This window comes from Tetrao urogallus (assembly GCF_951394365.1).
Source record: "Tetrao urogallus genome assembly, chromosome: 25".
NCBI classification, from domain to species: Eukaryota; Metazoa; Chordata; class Aves; order Galliformes; family Phasianidae; genus Tetrao; species Tetrao urogallus.
Window position 1 is genome coordinate 2,642,216 of NC_136838.1, and position 15,855 is coordinate 2,658,070.

General features: G+C 59.6%; 1 protein-coding gene across 1 annotated transcript; it reads right to left on the reverse strand.

Moving 5' to 3' along the window:
• Positions 1–1,638: 1,638 nt before the first annotated feature.
• Positions 1,639–12,746, reverse strand: LOC306955460 (nuclear receptor ROR-beta-like; the record flags this gene model as incomplete). The annotated part of the gene is made up of 10 exons (XM_079546757.1): positions 1,639–1,800; positions 2,337–2,449; positions 2,750–2,860; positions 3,750–3,857; positions 4,263–4,395; positions 5,028–5,149; positions 5,617–6,030; positions 7,000–7,141; positions 7,235–7,320; positions 12,740–12,746. 10 exons carry the CDS (start codon positions 12,744–12,746, stop codon positions 1,639–1,641), a joined length of 1,398 nt encoding a protein of 465 aa, XP_079402883.1.
• Between the last annotated feature and the right edge of the window lie 3,109 nt (positions 12,747–15,855).

A 15,855-nucleotide genomic window follows, 5' to 3' on the forward strand; every position in this document is an offset into this window, starting at 1 on the left:
GATATAATTTATGTTTGATCTGTTTTATACACAGGGTGGGGGGACGCGGGCAGATGAACGCATCCACGTGGAACGGAGCGCACATGGAGAGCGCGGCCCCATGGGGCTGGAACGTGGGGTGAGAGAGAGGGGTGAGGGTTGGGGGGAAGGGGGAAAAGGGTTAGGGTAAGGGTGAAAGGGTTAGGGGGTACAGTAAGGGGGTAGGGATAAGGGGGTAGGGGTTAAGGGTAAGAGGGTTAGGGGGCAGGGGTTAGGGGTAGGAAAAGAAGAAGAGGGTTAGGGAGTAAGGGGGTAAGGGGTAGGTGGTAAGAGGGTTAGGGGTAAGAGGGGTAGGGGTAGGGTAAGGGTAGGGGGCTAGGGGTATGGGGCTAAGGGTAGGAATTAGGGGCAGGGTTAAGAGTTAGGGGTTAAGGGATAGGAGTATGGGGTAGGGTTAGGGGGTAGGGGTAAGAGTTAGATTTATAGGTTAGGGGTTACAGTTAGAGTGAAGTTTAGGGGTGAGGGTTAGGGGTCAGGATTATGGGTTGGGTTTAAGAGTTAGGGGTTAGGGTTAAGAGTTAGGGGTTAGGATTAGGGGTAGGGTTCTGGGTCATAGGTTAGAGGTTACAGTTAGGATTAGGGGTAGGGGTTAGGGTTAAGAGTTAGGGATTAGGGTTAGAGGTGGAGTTAAGGGGTAGGGTTAAGGTTCCGGCGCTCCATTCCCATCCCTTTTGACACGTACCACCAAGACCCCTGGGTTTGGCTTTGGGATGGCAGCACTGCAGGGCCCCAAGCCCCTCCTTGTGAAATCCACTCCATCCCTTCAATAAATAACTCAACGAGTCCGTTCCTATAAAGAGAACTGAAAAGTGCAGGTTCCCGTGTTGGGCAGTTGAATTATTGGTATTCAATACTTCCACTCTTCCCATGTGGGCTCCTCTCGCTCAGAACCCCAAATCTCTCCCACCAGGGTTCATCCTTCCCCAGTTTAAGGTGCTTTCATGCTTTCTTTGCCGATGAAATGAAGACGGCGACGCTGACGTTGACAAATCCCAAAGATGAAAAAGGCAATTCTGACTCTTCCCTTCTTGTCCACCTTCAGGATCCGGGAGGGCAGGAAACGCGCGCGGCGCATCCCCGGTTGGCACTCAGCACTGGGACGCTCAATGGGTTCTACCAACACCGGGGGGCAGAATTGGGGCTGACGGACCCACAGATGAGTGGGTGAACTCCGCCGTGAGTTGGGACACGAAGCTACAAAACCACACGGCTGCAAAACCCCACGTTTCTCCAAATCCCATCGCCTTCCTGGCGACTCTTCCACGACGAGGTTCGCTCCGTGTCCTTCCCTATGAGTTCTGCTAATGGGGAGCACCGACCCACACCCCTCTGGTTCTGCTCCCCCGGATCGAGGACGAGTCGGTGCCGCGCACCTCCAGGAGCATCTCCTCTCCCAAGTGGAGATTTCACATTCATTTCACGGGTACGGCAAAGTCCTTTTTGCTTTTCCTTCAAAGGTGCTTTACATTCAAGAGCTATTGCAATCCACAACCCCGCTGTCTTGGGTTTGGTTACGCGATTTAAACGGACGGCCCCAAACCTCAGGGTTCAGTTCATCTCCGGATTTGGGGCCGGGGAGGGGGCTGGCAGCTCCCAGCCTTAGCTCTCCCGTGGGTCGCTGTACTGCAGCTCCGAGTTGAAGACCTCCTTATAGAGGGGTGGGAAGTTCATGGCCGTCTCCGGGTGCAGGAGACGGAAAAATTCCAGTTTGTCCAAGTGCAGGTTGCAAATGGTCTTCATCAGGGGCAGCTTGGAGACCATCTGCAGGGAAAGGAGGAGCAGTGAGTGCACGTTCCCAGTCATTGGCCATTGAGTCATTGAATGATTGGGTTGGGAAGGACCCTAAAGATCACAGAATCGCAGGATGGTTGGGTTGGACGAGTCCTCAGAGATGGCAGAACTGTAGGACCATAGGATGGGTTGGGAGGGGCCTTACAGATCATACAGCCGTAGGGTGTTGGGTCGGAAGGGACCCTAAAGGTGACTGAGCCACGGGATGAGTTGGTTGGAAGGGACATTGGGTTGGAAGGGATCTTAAAGGACATGGAGCCATAGGGTGGTTGGGTTGGAGGGGGACCCATAAGATCACAGAACCATAAAATCACAGCATGGCTGGGCCGGAAGGGGCCTTAAAGACCCCCAGCCCCACCCCTGCCATGGGCCGTCTGCCCCCCACCAGCCCAGGGTCCATGCAGAGATGGGGCACCCACAGCTTTCTGGGCACCCCACAAGCTGCCCATCCCCATCCCTCAGTTCTTTGGGTTTTCCCCCAGCCGGGCTCCCCGCAGCACTGCAACCTTTGAGAGCTTGTCCTCAGCGGAGTGTTTCTTCTGGATCTCGTGCTGTAGGGCCACGTAGATCTTGTCCTGGAGCTTCTGCACCTTCTTGGACTCCGTCAGCCACGGGCGGTCTGCGGGGACGGCCAGGTCAGTGCCATGGCTGCAGCTCCACCCCGCACACTGGAGGCGCCCACTGCTCTTCCCACCACCCTTCCAGATCCTTGGGGTGGCTTTGGGGACATGGGACGACCCCGCACCACCCTCAACCCTGCCATTGGGACAAAGCTCTTCCACCCACCAACATTCGGCATATGTGTCTGTTATACATGTTTTCCCCACCCGCCTTTCCCCCCAAAATAACAAATCATTTGGGATTTCAGGGCCTGTTCCCCTCAGCTTTAGCCCCAGACCCCCCCTGTGCCCCCACACACCCGGGGAGAGCAGCACAGCGGCAGTGAACAGGGCGAGCTCCTCATCTGACAGCTGCAGGCGGCACAGGGTCCTCCCCAGCTCGAAGACGGCGCTGATGAGGTCATCGCATCCTATGGGGGGACAGGGGGACATCACGGCTCCATTGGGGCCCCCAACCCACGTCCCACCCCAATGGCTCCCAAAGCTTCTGGAGATGCTTCTCCCCTGTGTGGAGCATCTTTGGGCTTGGGGTTGGGGTGGAAGATGGGTCCTGATCACAATGGGGTCAACCTGATCTCAAGAGAAGGTTGGGGTTGGGGTGGAATATGGGTTCTGATCACAATGGGGTCAACCAGATCCCAATAGAAGGTTGGGGTTGGGGTGGAACGTTGGTTCTGATCACAATGGGGTCAACCAGATCCCAATAGAAGGTTGGGGTTGGGGTGGAACGTTGGTTCTGATCACAATGGGGTCAACCAGATCCCAATAGAAGGTTGGGGTTGGGGTGGAATATGGGTTCTGATCACAATGGGGTCAACCAGATCCCAATAGAAGGTTGGGGTTGGGGTGGAATATGGGTCCCAAGCACAATTGGGCCAATCTGATCCAAACAGAAGATTGGGATTGGGGTGGAACATGGGCCCCAACCACGATGAGGTCAACCTGATCCCAACAAATGGTTGGGGTTGGGATGGAACGTGGGTCCAGACCACAGTGGGGTCAACCAGATCCCAGCAGACTGTTGGGGTTGGGGTGGAGCGTGTGTCCCGACCACAATTGGGCCAACCTGCTCCTAACAAAACGGTTGGGGTTGGGATGGAACATGGGTCTTGACCACAATGGGGTCAACCCAGTCCCAACAGAAGGTTGGACTGGATGATCCCGGAGTTCTTTTCCAGCCACAGGAATGGATCCTTAGGGATCCCAGCCATAGGGATGCCGTGTTTCACATGGGGGCATCCCCCATCCAGGCATCAAAAGGAGGAGGGTGCCCCAAAGAGGCCCCAAAGCGGATCTCACCGAGCGCCTTGAACATCTGCACGCCACCAAACTTCCCCTCGAAGAGCACGGTGTTGTTCAGGGGGTTGAAGGCTCGGATCATACGGAGCAGGAGAACCTCGAGGCAACCTGGCACAGGCAGAGGGACAGCAGGCGAGGGAGGGGAGGGCAGGGGGTTCCATCATCCCACAACCAAATGGAAGAGAGAGAAAAGCCCCCCATGCAAGTTTGGAGTCCGGATTGTTCATTCCCAAGAGCACAGCGGTTAGACAGATCCAATGTGGGTTTGGGGTTTATTCCAATAGGTCCCATTTGGGTTTGGGATTGGGATTTATTCCAACAGATCCCGTTTGGGTTTGGTCTTTGGGTTTATTCCAATAGATCCCATGTGAGTTTGGGTTTGGGGTTTATTCCAGTAGATCCCATTTGGGTTTGCTTTTGGTTTTTTGTTGTTGTTGTTTGACTTTCAGTTGTGACCCCGATGTTTCACCAAAGGGAAATCTCTGCTCGGGTGGCATTGGGGACGGCCCTTACCGGCTTTGAGGAGGATGATCTGGTCGTTCTGGCAGAGCTCCATGAAGCCATCGATGCGCTTGGCGAACTCCACCACGTACTGGATGGCATTGGAGATGTGCAGCGAGCACTGCTGCCACATGGCCTCACAGCTCTGCGGGGTCAGCAGGGACAGCAGGATCCCTTAGGGCTCATTGGCACCCGGGGCATTCCCACCTCCCACCTCCCCATTGGTGCCCCCAACCCATGATCCACCCCTATGGCTCCAAAAGGCTTCGGAGATGGGCAGAGGGGTCCCTGCGTGGAGCACCGCTGGGTTTGGCTTGGGATGAAACACGGGTCCCAATCATAAAGGGGTCAACCAGATCCTGACAGAAGGTTGGGGTTGGGGTGGAATATGGGTCCTGACCACAGTGGGATCCATCTGATCCCAACAGAAATTTGGGGCTGGGGTAGAACGTGGGTCCTGACAGCGGGGTCAATCTGATCCCAACAGAAGGTTGGGGTCGAGATGGAACGTGGGTCCTGACCACAGTGAGGTCAACCAGATCCCAAGAGGAGCAGAAATGTGCTGTGTATTAAGAACAACATCTGAAAGAGTGGTGATGCACTGGAACTGGAGGAGGCGGTGATGGGGTCGCCGTCCCTGGAGGTGTTCTGAGCTGTGGAGACGGGGCACTGAGGGGCACGACCAGCGGGCATGGCGGGACGCACTGAGCTTGGGCTTGGGGGTCTGAGAGCTCTTTTCCAACCGGAATGATTCCACGATCCTATGACGGATCTCACCTTGCTCTGCAGGGCACGGACCTCCTCTGGGGAGTAGAGGCTCCAGGCCAGGTGCTTCAGCTCCTCTGCTGTGTACTGACAGGTCTCCAGGTGCGACTTGACCACGTTTTGGGCGATCCGGTCTGCGAGGCGGTAGGGATAGAATATGGGGGAATGGTTTAAAGTGGAAGAGGGGAAATTTAGGTCAGATGCGAAGGGGAAATTCTGCGCTCTGTAGAGGTGATGCCCTGGCACCGCTTGGAGCTGTGGGTGCCCCCATCCCTGGGGGTCTCCACGGGGCCCTGGGCAGCCTGAAGCTGCTGGGGGGCACCCAGCCCATGGCACGGCTGGGGTTGGGTGGCTTAGGGATCCCTTCCAACCCAACCATCTTACAGTGCTATGATCCTCAGGGTCTCTTCCAACCAAATCATTCCATGCTTCTATGATCTTTAGAGTCCTTTCCATCCCAACCATTCCATCATTTTAGAATCTTTATGACCCCTCCCGTCCCAACCGTCCCGTTGTTCTATGATCCTTACGGACCCCTCCAACCCAATCACTCCGCAGTTCTGTGATCCTGAAGGACTCTTCCAATCAACTCATCCCTCACCGATCTCAAGGACGGAGATGTCCCCAGCCAGCTGGCTGCCCTCCAGCGCCCCATGTGCAAACAGGGCTGGCTCCAGCATCAGCTCATAGATGGATTCCTGTTTGATGAGCGTGGCGTCGGCCACATCCAGGCTGGACTGATCAGGCGAGGGCTGCGCCGAAGCCAGCAGGTCGAGGTTGTAGTAGGTGCTGCTGCCATCAGGAGTGAGGGGGAAGTCGAAGAGGAGCCCGTCAGACAGCGTGGAGATGTCATCCAGGTCTGAGAGGCCACTGCTGACGCTGGTGGTATAGATGCGGCTCAGGGGTTCGGGCTCATCCTTGGGGCCACCGCTCTGCTCCTGTCTCTGCTGGTGCTTCTGTACCTCGGCATAGAGGCTGTCCCGCTGCTTCTTGGACATGCGGCCAAACTTCACCGCTGCAGGGGGTGGAAAACACAGCGGTGTCATGGAGTCAGCACAGTGGGGTTGACCAGCCCTCTGTTGGCCCATTGGTGTGGGTTTGCAGTGGGGTTCTGTGCCCTCTATTGGCCCACTGATGGGGTCCTGTGCCCTCTATTGGCCATTGATGGGGTCCTGTGCCTTCTATTGGCCATTGATGGGGTCCTGTGCCCTTTATTGGCCATTGATGGGGTCCTGTGCCTTCTATTGGCCATTGATGGGGTTCTGTGCCCTCTATTGGCCCACTGATGGGTTCTGTGCCCTCTATTGGCCCACTGATGGGTTCTGTGCCCTCTATTGGCCCACTGATGGGGTCCTGTGCCCTCTATTGGCCATCGATGGGGTTCTGTGCCCTCTATTGGCCGTTGATGGGGTCCTGTGCCCTCTATTGGCCCACTGATGGGGTTCTGTGCCCTCTATTGGCCATTGATGGGGTTCTGTGCCCTCTATTGGCCATTGATGGGGTTCTATGCCCTCTATTGGCCCACTGATGGGGATCCGTGCCATCTGTTGGCCACTGGTGGGTTCTGTAAACTCTTTTGGCCATAGATGAGTTCTGTGCCCTCTGTTGGGCTACTGATGGTTTCTGTAAAATCTTTTGTCCATTGATGGGTTCTATGCTCTCTGTCAGCCACTGATGCAGTTCTGTGAACTTTTTTTGGTCATTAATGGGGTTCTGTGCTTTTTTTTGGTCATTAATGGGGTTCTGTGAACTTTTTTGGTCATTAGTGGGGTTCTGTGCCCTCTTTTGGCCATCGATACAGGTTTTTGATGGGGTTCTCTGCCCTCTATCAGCCCATGCACCATTGGAGCACCTCCTTCCTCAACCCAACCCAAACAGAATCCGTTGAAATTTTCCCCATTAAAACAACACCAACAACAAAAACCAGCCCAAACCCACATATTTCTCCCCATTTCAAGGTGCCCCACGCTCTGGGGCAGCTCACCATCACGGGACATGCCCAGTGCCAAGCATTTCTGCAGGCGGCAGTGCTGGCAGCGGTTGCGGTTGGTGCGGTCGATCAGGCAGTTCCTCTGCCGTGAGCAGGAATAGCTGGCATTGTTCTGCTGGCTCCGCCGGAAAAAACCCTACAAGGGATGGCAGTGGGGTTGGGATGGCAGTGGGGTTGGGAAGGGGCCCCGTGGGATGGCAGCACCCAGGCGGCCCCGCGCTGTGCTCACCTTGCAGCCTTCGCAGGTGATGACGCCGTAGTGGATCCCCGAGGATTTGTCCCCGCAGATCTTGCAGGGGATCACCTCGATTTGGGCTGTGGCAAAAGGGGAAAAATGCAGCGTGAGGGAAACGAGGAGAACGCCTGAACCCGGCAACGGATGGGGAAACTGAGGCACGGCCGTGCTGCCCGACAGCTGCACTGCCCACAGCTCAGCCCTTGCTGCCTCATCTATGGGAACGCTATGCCAGGACCCCAAAAGGCCGCTGTGGGGCACAGGAATTGAGCAGAAAAACCCTTGCAAGACTTTTTCAGCACGGCGCATCCACGCACCAGCCCCCCACCATACAGTTTTGGGATGGTGCCCCTCATTTCTCGCTTGCTTATGGGGCTGGGAGCACTGTGGACCCCATGCACGGGGTGAGCCCCCATCCCTGCCCCCACCCCACGGCCGGTGCCCCCCACCCGCCCCCCCCAGCCCCAATATAGCAATGCTCAGCTCAAGGTCCCCCAGCAAATCCGCTTCCCTCCCGCTTCTGCTTCGCTGGCACTGAGCTGCTAATAGGCTTCGTCCTCGTGTTCCAGCTGCCCCAGATCCGGCCCACTGCTGTCCCCCCCACCCCCCATAGCACTGGTACGTGCCTCCCAGCATCGCTGCACTGCTAATCCCCCCCTTCCCCCCAGGGGTTCTGTGCAGCCGCCGCCGCGCCAAAATAAACCCTGCGGCCAGATTATGGGCACTGAAAATCCCCACGGTCTGTGCAAATCCCCGGTGTGGGTAAAGTCCCTGCTGCCTTCCCCTGCCCTCCCAGGCATCATCCCAGGGGTCCTCTGCAAGGTTTGGGATGGGGTTCTGTGCCCTCTATTGGCCCATCGCAAACCCAACTCAATGGGCACAGAAGCCCATCCTGAACCGCCATCAAAGGGCCAAGAAACAGCAGCTGGGGGATCAAGATGGGGTGCTGTGCCCTCCGTTGGCCCATTGATGGGTTCTGAGCCCTTTATCAGCCCACTGTTGGGGTTCTCTGCCCCTTTTTGACCCACTGTTGGGGTTCTGAGCCCTTCATTGGCCCACTGATGGGGTTCTGTGCAATCCATTGGCCCACTGATGGGGGTTCAGGATGGGCTTCTGTGCCCTTTATCGGCCCATCACAAACCCATCTCAATGGACACAACCCCATTCCAAACCCCCAGCAATGGGCCAAGAAGCAGCGGTTGGGGGATCAAGATGGGGTGCTGTGCCCTCTATCGGCCCACAGATGGGTTTCTGAGCCTTCTATTGGCCCGGTGTTGGGTTCTGTGCCCCCTGTTGGCCCATATATTGGGCTCTGTGCCCCCTATTGACCCTCTGATGAGGTTCTGTGCACTCCACTGGCCCACTGATGGAGGTTCAGGATGGGGTTCTGTGCCCTCTGTTGGCCCATCACAAAGCCAACTCAGTGGGCACTGAACCCCCATCACCAGGCCAAGAAACAGTGGCTGGGGGATCAACAGAGCCCTCTATTGACCCACTGATTGGGTTCTGTGCTCTCTACTCACCCACTGATGGGGTTTTGGGATGGGGCTCTGTGCCCCCTACTGGCCCACCGAGTTGGGTTTATGATGGGCCAATAGAGGGCACAGAGCCCCATCCTGAACCGCCATCAGTGGGCCAACAAGCAGCGGCTGGGGATTGAGATGGAGCGCTGTGCCCTGCACTGACCCACTGATGTGGCTTTGGGGTGGGGTCCTGTGCCCCCTGTTGCCCCACAGATGGGGTTTCGAGCCCTCCATTCACCACCCTTCAGTCCCCATTGCAGCCACACAGCATCACCCACTTCAGCCGACACGCCGTGATGGCAGCCGCCGCTCGGCCATTCCGAGACAACCCCGAACCCCCCTCCTGCTGCAGGATGCGCCCCAAACCCACACAAAACACAGGGACCCCATCCCACCCCATCGGCGTCACTGGGGGGGACGGAGGCGGTGCCGCCCCCGGCAGGAAACGGGCTTCGTTATGCAAGGTTAATTGCAGCCGCCGGGTGATGCATCCTCCGCCCGCAGCCGATACCCAGCCTGGTGATTGCAGCACCGGGGAAGCTCCAATCCCTACCAAATCCTGACCCCGAGAGCTGAGAAATGCCCCCTCCCCACAACCCAGCACCTTTTGGGGGGGGTCCGTAGGGGCTGAGATGCTCCGAAGCCCAGCAGCGCCTCCTGACCCCGCATCTCCCAACCTGCCCCACAGGAGAAACCAAAGCGATCGATCGGGAGCCACTCCGAGCTCTTAATTGGGAATGCTGCTAATTACAGTGCCAGCACCTGACCCGTAGCTGAGACGTCAGCCCCAAATAACTGACGTGGGGGTGCAGCCGTAACCGCAACCGCAACCGCGGCGTGGTGGCAATTAAGTGTCAGAACAGCTTTTAATTGCTGCTCTGTTTGTAACCCCGTCTGAATCACCGCTGCCCGCCTCCCTCGTGCCTCAGTTTCCCCATTAGGGCAGTGCCAGTCCCAGCACCGTATGAGCACCAGATCGGTGCGGAAAAGACTTTTTGTAGTGGGGGAAGAAACAAACTCTTCACCTCCCCAGGAAGCAAAACTGTGCTAAAGAAGAGGCAAAAAAGAAAAATGAAGGAGGAAGAAAAAGAAAAAGAAAAAAAGGGTTAAAACGAGCGATCTCCATCCCGCAATTAAATTGTCCCGGCGCAGTGTTTGCTCTCCTCCCACTGTAAATATTCATTGCCCAATTCCGGGCCCGCTGCCACTGCTGCCCATTATGTAAGGGCACCGGCCAGCAGGCTCGGCTGCGTGGTGGCAATCGGCCCCACGTCCGTCTGTCCGTCCGCCGAGCCCACGCCGTCCTCCTGTCCCACTGACACACTTTCTGTTCTGCACTCTTGTGTAACGCCGCGGCCGCTGCCCCCTCTGTGGGGTGGGCTCTGCTGTGTCCCCACGGTGCTGCCAGCCTTCACTACGGGGACTTTGGGGACCCCCGATGCGTGGCCACAGTGGGTCTGTGCGCCCTGCCGCGGCACGGGGACCCCCGTCACAGAGACCCCCACCCCTTGTCTGTATTTCCCCGCTGTGAGGGGCACGTGGGGATGTGGGGACCCCCGGAGCAATGCGTCCCCACTGCTGTCCCCGGGCCAGGAGAGCTGAGCTCCCTCCCTAATTACCCATGATTGCATTTCGGGATGGCAGCCTCCGGCGAGAGCGGAGGGAAAAATAAATAAAAGGCATTTATTGCCGGAACAAACAGGGCACGAGGCTGCAACCCCCCCCCCCCAAAAAAAACCAACCCTATAAATGCGTGCTGTGGGTAACCCAGCATGGGACTGGGAGCTGTGCAAAGTGCGGGGTCACCGGCACAGGCAGATCCACTCCATCGGGGTGTTACATAAAGCGGGGTTGGGGGTGATGCTGCGGGGCCCTGAGGGATGCTATGAGGTTTCCTGGGAGGTGGTGGGGTCCCGCATGGGGCCGGGTTGCATTTTGGGGTGTGCACAGTGCTGTGGTGGCAGTCGGTTTGGTGCTGAGTGCCCGGCCCTGCAGTGCAGCACTTTGCACTTTGGAGCTGCGGGCAGCGGCACGTGAGGGCACAGGGTGGGGGTAATGGGGCTGTGGAGGGGGGTAATGGGGCTGGGGTGAAAGTAACAGGGCTGGGGAGGGGGGCAATGGAGGTGGGGAATGGGGAAATGGGGCTGGGATGGAGGTAACAGGGCTGGGATGGGGAGTAATAGGGCTGGGGAGGAGGGCAGTGGAGGTGGGGAATGGGGAAGTGGGGCTGGGGAGGGCAGAAGGGGGTAATGGGTCAGGGGTGGAAGTAATGGGGCTGGCGTGGAGGTAATGGGGCAGGGGAGAAAGGGGGCAATGGGGCAGGGGAAGGCCCCCCGCAGCCCCACAGCCAAGCGGGGGGGTTTAATGCTGTAGGGTTAAATAAAGGCACTCTCAATAAACACGGTGAGATTTACATCCCAGCAGCTCTCAGCAGCCCACTGCAGCGATGCTGTGGCGTCACCCCGCTGCCTCACAGACCCTTCCTGCTGTACCAGGCTCCCCCCCCCCAGCCCGCTGAGGGGCTCCAGGGACCCCCATCCCCTCCACCGCTCCGTTTGCTGCACTGTTTCAACGGGGTCCTGGGGATGAAACCACGCACGCTGCACGACCCCGCTGCACAAATGAAGACCGCGGTGCTGCTCACCCCATCCCCAAAGGATCCCAGCCCTGCAGGACGCTGCCCAGCCACCATCCCCATCCAGACAGCATCACCCCAACCCCATCGCACCCCACTGGACGCCACCGTTCTTCACCTATACTTTGTTTTTGGGTGAGAGCAGGGCTGTCACCCCGATCCCATCACACCGGACCCCATTGGGTACCGCTGCCTTTCACCCACCCCGTGTTTTCAGGTGACATCGGGCACCGTCAGCCCATCACACCAGACCCCGTTGGGTCCCACCGTCCCTCGCCCCCACCACCATTTCAGGTGACGATGGGCTCCGTCACCCCCGTCCCCATGGCACCGGGCCCCATCGGGTGCCGCCGTCCTTTGCCCATGCGGGCACGCACTGCCGGGCGGGCAGGGAGGCTCCTCCTCCGCCCTCACTGATTTCCCAATGACAGATCTGGGTCACTGGGACAACTCGGAGAGGCGGCCGAGCCCCGCACGCTCCCAGCCACGCCGTTTGCAAAAACAAGAGCTGAAAACCCTATAGGATTATACGAGGGGAAGGATCCGGCGAGGGAAGAGCGGAGGAGCTGTCGGGAACGGGGCAGAACGGCGATTTCGGGGGGAGGAAACGGAGATTGAGTCCATCGGTACGAATCCGAGGGGATCCCGATGGGGAAAAAAAACTCTCAGTGGGGAGAATGGGGGGAGCGGGGTTGGCGTTTAATGAGGGCTTTTAATTGGGAGGGGGGGGGGAGGACAGGCGAAAGGAATAAAACGCAATGAAAGAAAGGAAAAAGTTGAACCCCGCTGTTAATGACCCCCGCGCCGGCGCTGCGGTTAATGAGGCGGGAGCGCTAATGAAGGTGAGGTCGCGGGGGATCGCCCGTCCCGTTACGCAGAAGGGAAAGGAGCGCAGGAACGGGGCCGCTCATAGGAGCGGTTCCACGGGGACAAATCAGTGCGCGAGGAAACCGCGGAGACCCCCGATCCCGGCCCGACATCAGCGCCTTACGGCCGCCCCGGTGCCATCGCCGACCCCCGGCTGCCCCCGTGGCCGCCCGGCAGAGGAGCGGCATATTGCCGGCAGATTAACGGGCTTTGCTGCGTGGAGAGCTTAAGGGCAGCTCAGTGCCGCCGTCGGGCAAAACAAGCACGAACCGAACTGCGGAGCGGTGCCGTCCCCACATCCGCACATCCATCCGCACATCCATCCGCACATCCATCCCCGCATCCATCCCCGCATCCCCCCGCCCCGCACCCCGTTCGTTCCCCCGCTCCCCGATGCTCCAACACCGCCTTCCCCCGACGTGTTCCTCCCTGGGACCCCCGGTTCTCCCGTTTACCCCCCTTCCCCGTTCTCACCTCGCATCGTTCCGGCGGCGCTCAGTGCGGTGCCGGGCGGCTCATGGGGCACCGGGCGGCACCGGGCGGCTCCGCACCTCCACCCGCCCCTCCGCACCGCTGACCCACTTCTGCCCGAACATGCGGCCGTTCACATGACGAACCCGCGCGGCTCCGCCCCGACAAATCGGTTTCGCCCCAAGCTCCGCCCGTCTCCCTTCCTCCTCCTCCTCCTCCTCCTCTCCCTCCCGCCGTGCGCTGCTCGGAGCCGCGCGTCGGGCGCTGCATGTTGGGCACTGCATGTTTGGAGCTGCACATTGGGGGCTGCACATTGGGGGCTGCACATAAAGCGCTGCACATTGGGGGCTGCACACTGGGAGCTGCACGCTGAGCACTGCACGCCAGGCACTGAGCTCTGCTGCCCATAGGAGGGCCGTCCCATCGCGACTCGCCCAGGCACGGGGACAGGAGCGTGTCCTGCTGAGTCACAGCACCTTCACCCCATTCCCTGCGCGGCCCCATTCAACACAGGGATGCATCTCCAGGCAGCTGGCAGAGCCTCAGCCCCGAAAGGGAATGGCTGAACCACAGCCCCACATGGGGACAGCAATGAGCACGGGAAAGGGAGAACCCTGATCCCAAACAGGGACAATGACAGGGTCAGAAACAGGGGGAACCCTGGCCCCACATGGGGACATTGATGGGGACACGGAGATGGTGGTACCCTGAACCTGAGTGGCGACAGTGATGGGGACAGGGCTGGGCCTCCCCACAGCTGCCTCAGTTTCCCCCTGCTGGGCAGTGGCCAGCTCTCCCCCAGGCTGAGCACACAGCACAGGGACGAAGCTGCCCACCCCATAGCATCCCATGCCCCCACCCCACTCCTCTCCCTTTGCATAAGGTGCTGTGGGGCGCTGACTCACACAGGGAACGTGCCCAGCACCGTCAGGATGTGGCCCACTCCAAAACTGAGCCGTGGGGAGATGAAGGGGCACAGCAGTGCCCACGGGGTCGGCACTGCAGCAGGGCTGGGTCAGCTCCGTGTGGGTCTTCATGTGGGGCTGAGCCCCAGGGCTGTGGTGAGGGCTGTGGGTGCAGGGGGGGATGTCAGCTCTGCTCTCATGGGTGCGGCACAAGGAGAGCAAACAGGGATTAGGGATTTGGGTGGTGTCATCCCGAATTCCTGCATGCCAGGGGGAGGTTTGGGGCAGAGCCCAGAGGAGGAGACACCACTTTGGGTGCTGCTGTCATCATACCCGTGTGAGTCTGCTCCTCCATGGGGGGGTCCAGCACTGCCCTCCCCAGGGTATGGGGGGGGGAAGAGGTGCTGGGGAGCTTTGGTGCCCTTCAGCACTGCAGTGCTGGGGCAAAGGGAGGAGACAGCTGCTCCCATTGGGAACAAAGTGAGCTGTGAGCCCAGGTGAGGTTTGGCCAAGGCCAGGAGTTGGTCATCGGGTTGCTTAAAGTCTGCCAAATCCAGAGGGCATCTGTGGGGTCCTGGAGTGAAATGGGTAACATGGGTCCCACCCTGCACCAGGGGAGCAGCATCCCTCAGCCTGGCCGGGATGGACACGGCACAACCAGGGGGGACACGGCGCATCAGATGGGTCATGGAACATCCAGGAGGGGCACAGCACAGCCTCTGCCCCCAGCAGTGCCCAACTCGGATCCCAGGGCTGAAGGTGCTGCGTGGCTGCAGCATTGCTCACTGCAGGCGTGGTGTCCAACCCCGTAGTTTTGGGTTGCGCCAGGCACCGGGGCAGATTTTCGCTCTCGCTCCACCAACAGCTGTCGCACCAGCAGGGCAGCCACGTGCTGCAGGCATTGCTCTGAGCCTCAGTTTCCCCACCTGCGACAGAGCTGACGATGGTGACCTCGTTAGGGCAGCACCCTAATGAGGGTGATCTTGCGGGGCGGCTCGGTGCCAGCACAGAGGGATGCTCCCTGGGTGCGATGTGAGCGGGGTGCGCTGGAAGCGGAGCGCTGGGGCTGCCTGTCACCCCGTGTCCCATCCGTGTGCCCAACCAGGCGGGAGGAGGAAGGATGGAAGCGGAGCAATGAGAGCAGCGAAGGCACCGCCATCACTGCAATCACATCAGGCAGCAGCAATGGAGCGGCGCGAGGTGCCACCGCTGTCACCCAGTACGGGGGAGGGACACAGGGATGGGGCGGTGGGGGAGAGCCGGGGGGTGGGAGGTATGGGGATGTGGCACTCTGCAGCTGGGAGGGCGCAGCAGTGCTGTGTGCGTGATGCTGGGGGTGGTTGGTGTCACCTGCAGCTCGTGGTACCGTGCCACGTCACCTCTGCACACGGTCGGTCCCCAGCTCACTGCCACCATCCCCAGAACTCGAGCATCTCCACTTGGGACCGGAGCTCCCGCATCCCTGTCGCCATCACTGTCCCCATTTGGGGTTGGGGCTGCGTTGGGGCCAGCGTGGCCAGCTGTAACCAGACCCCCGGGCAGCCCTGACCTGCTCACGTAACGCCCTCTGCTTATGCAATGCCTCACAGCACTGATAGAAGGGACATCCAACACCGCCGCAATTACCCAGCCCTTCATCAGCCGCAACCGGGCTAATTAGACCGAGAACCACTGGTGGGCTGGGGAAGGAGTGGCCAGCCCCCCGTGCACCCTATGGGCAGCCCCGTGCAATTAACACCCACCGAACCCTCATTAGAGGTCCGTGCCCCCCCACGGCGGTGCTGCGCCCCCGAGCATCCCCACACTGGAGGCGGCGCGGTGCCACCACCCCTCGTCCCCATCCCTGCAGCGCGGCGATGCCCGAAGTAGGTCAGTGGGCCGAGGTGCTGCTTTGTTTTCACCCAGCTCTGGCTCCCGGCAGCCCTCACCACTGATGTTATCTCCTCCGTTCCTCCGCTTGCAGCTGCCCCGTGTGACATCTCCCCAGGCCTGGGCAGCGATGCTGAGATGTGAGACGAGGCCGCAGAGCCCCGACGCGGCTCGTGGCACGAGTGACGCACGGCCTCGCTGCAGAGCCCCGGTGCAACTCGTGGCACGAGTGATGCTGAGCCTTCCTGCAACGCAGCTCAGAGCCCCGGCACAGCTCACAACAGCAGGAGGGGTTTGGGGATGGTGTGAGCACGGTTGGAGGGGTTTGGGGCACGTTTTAGGGTT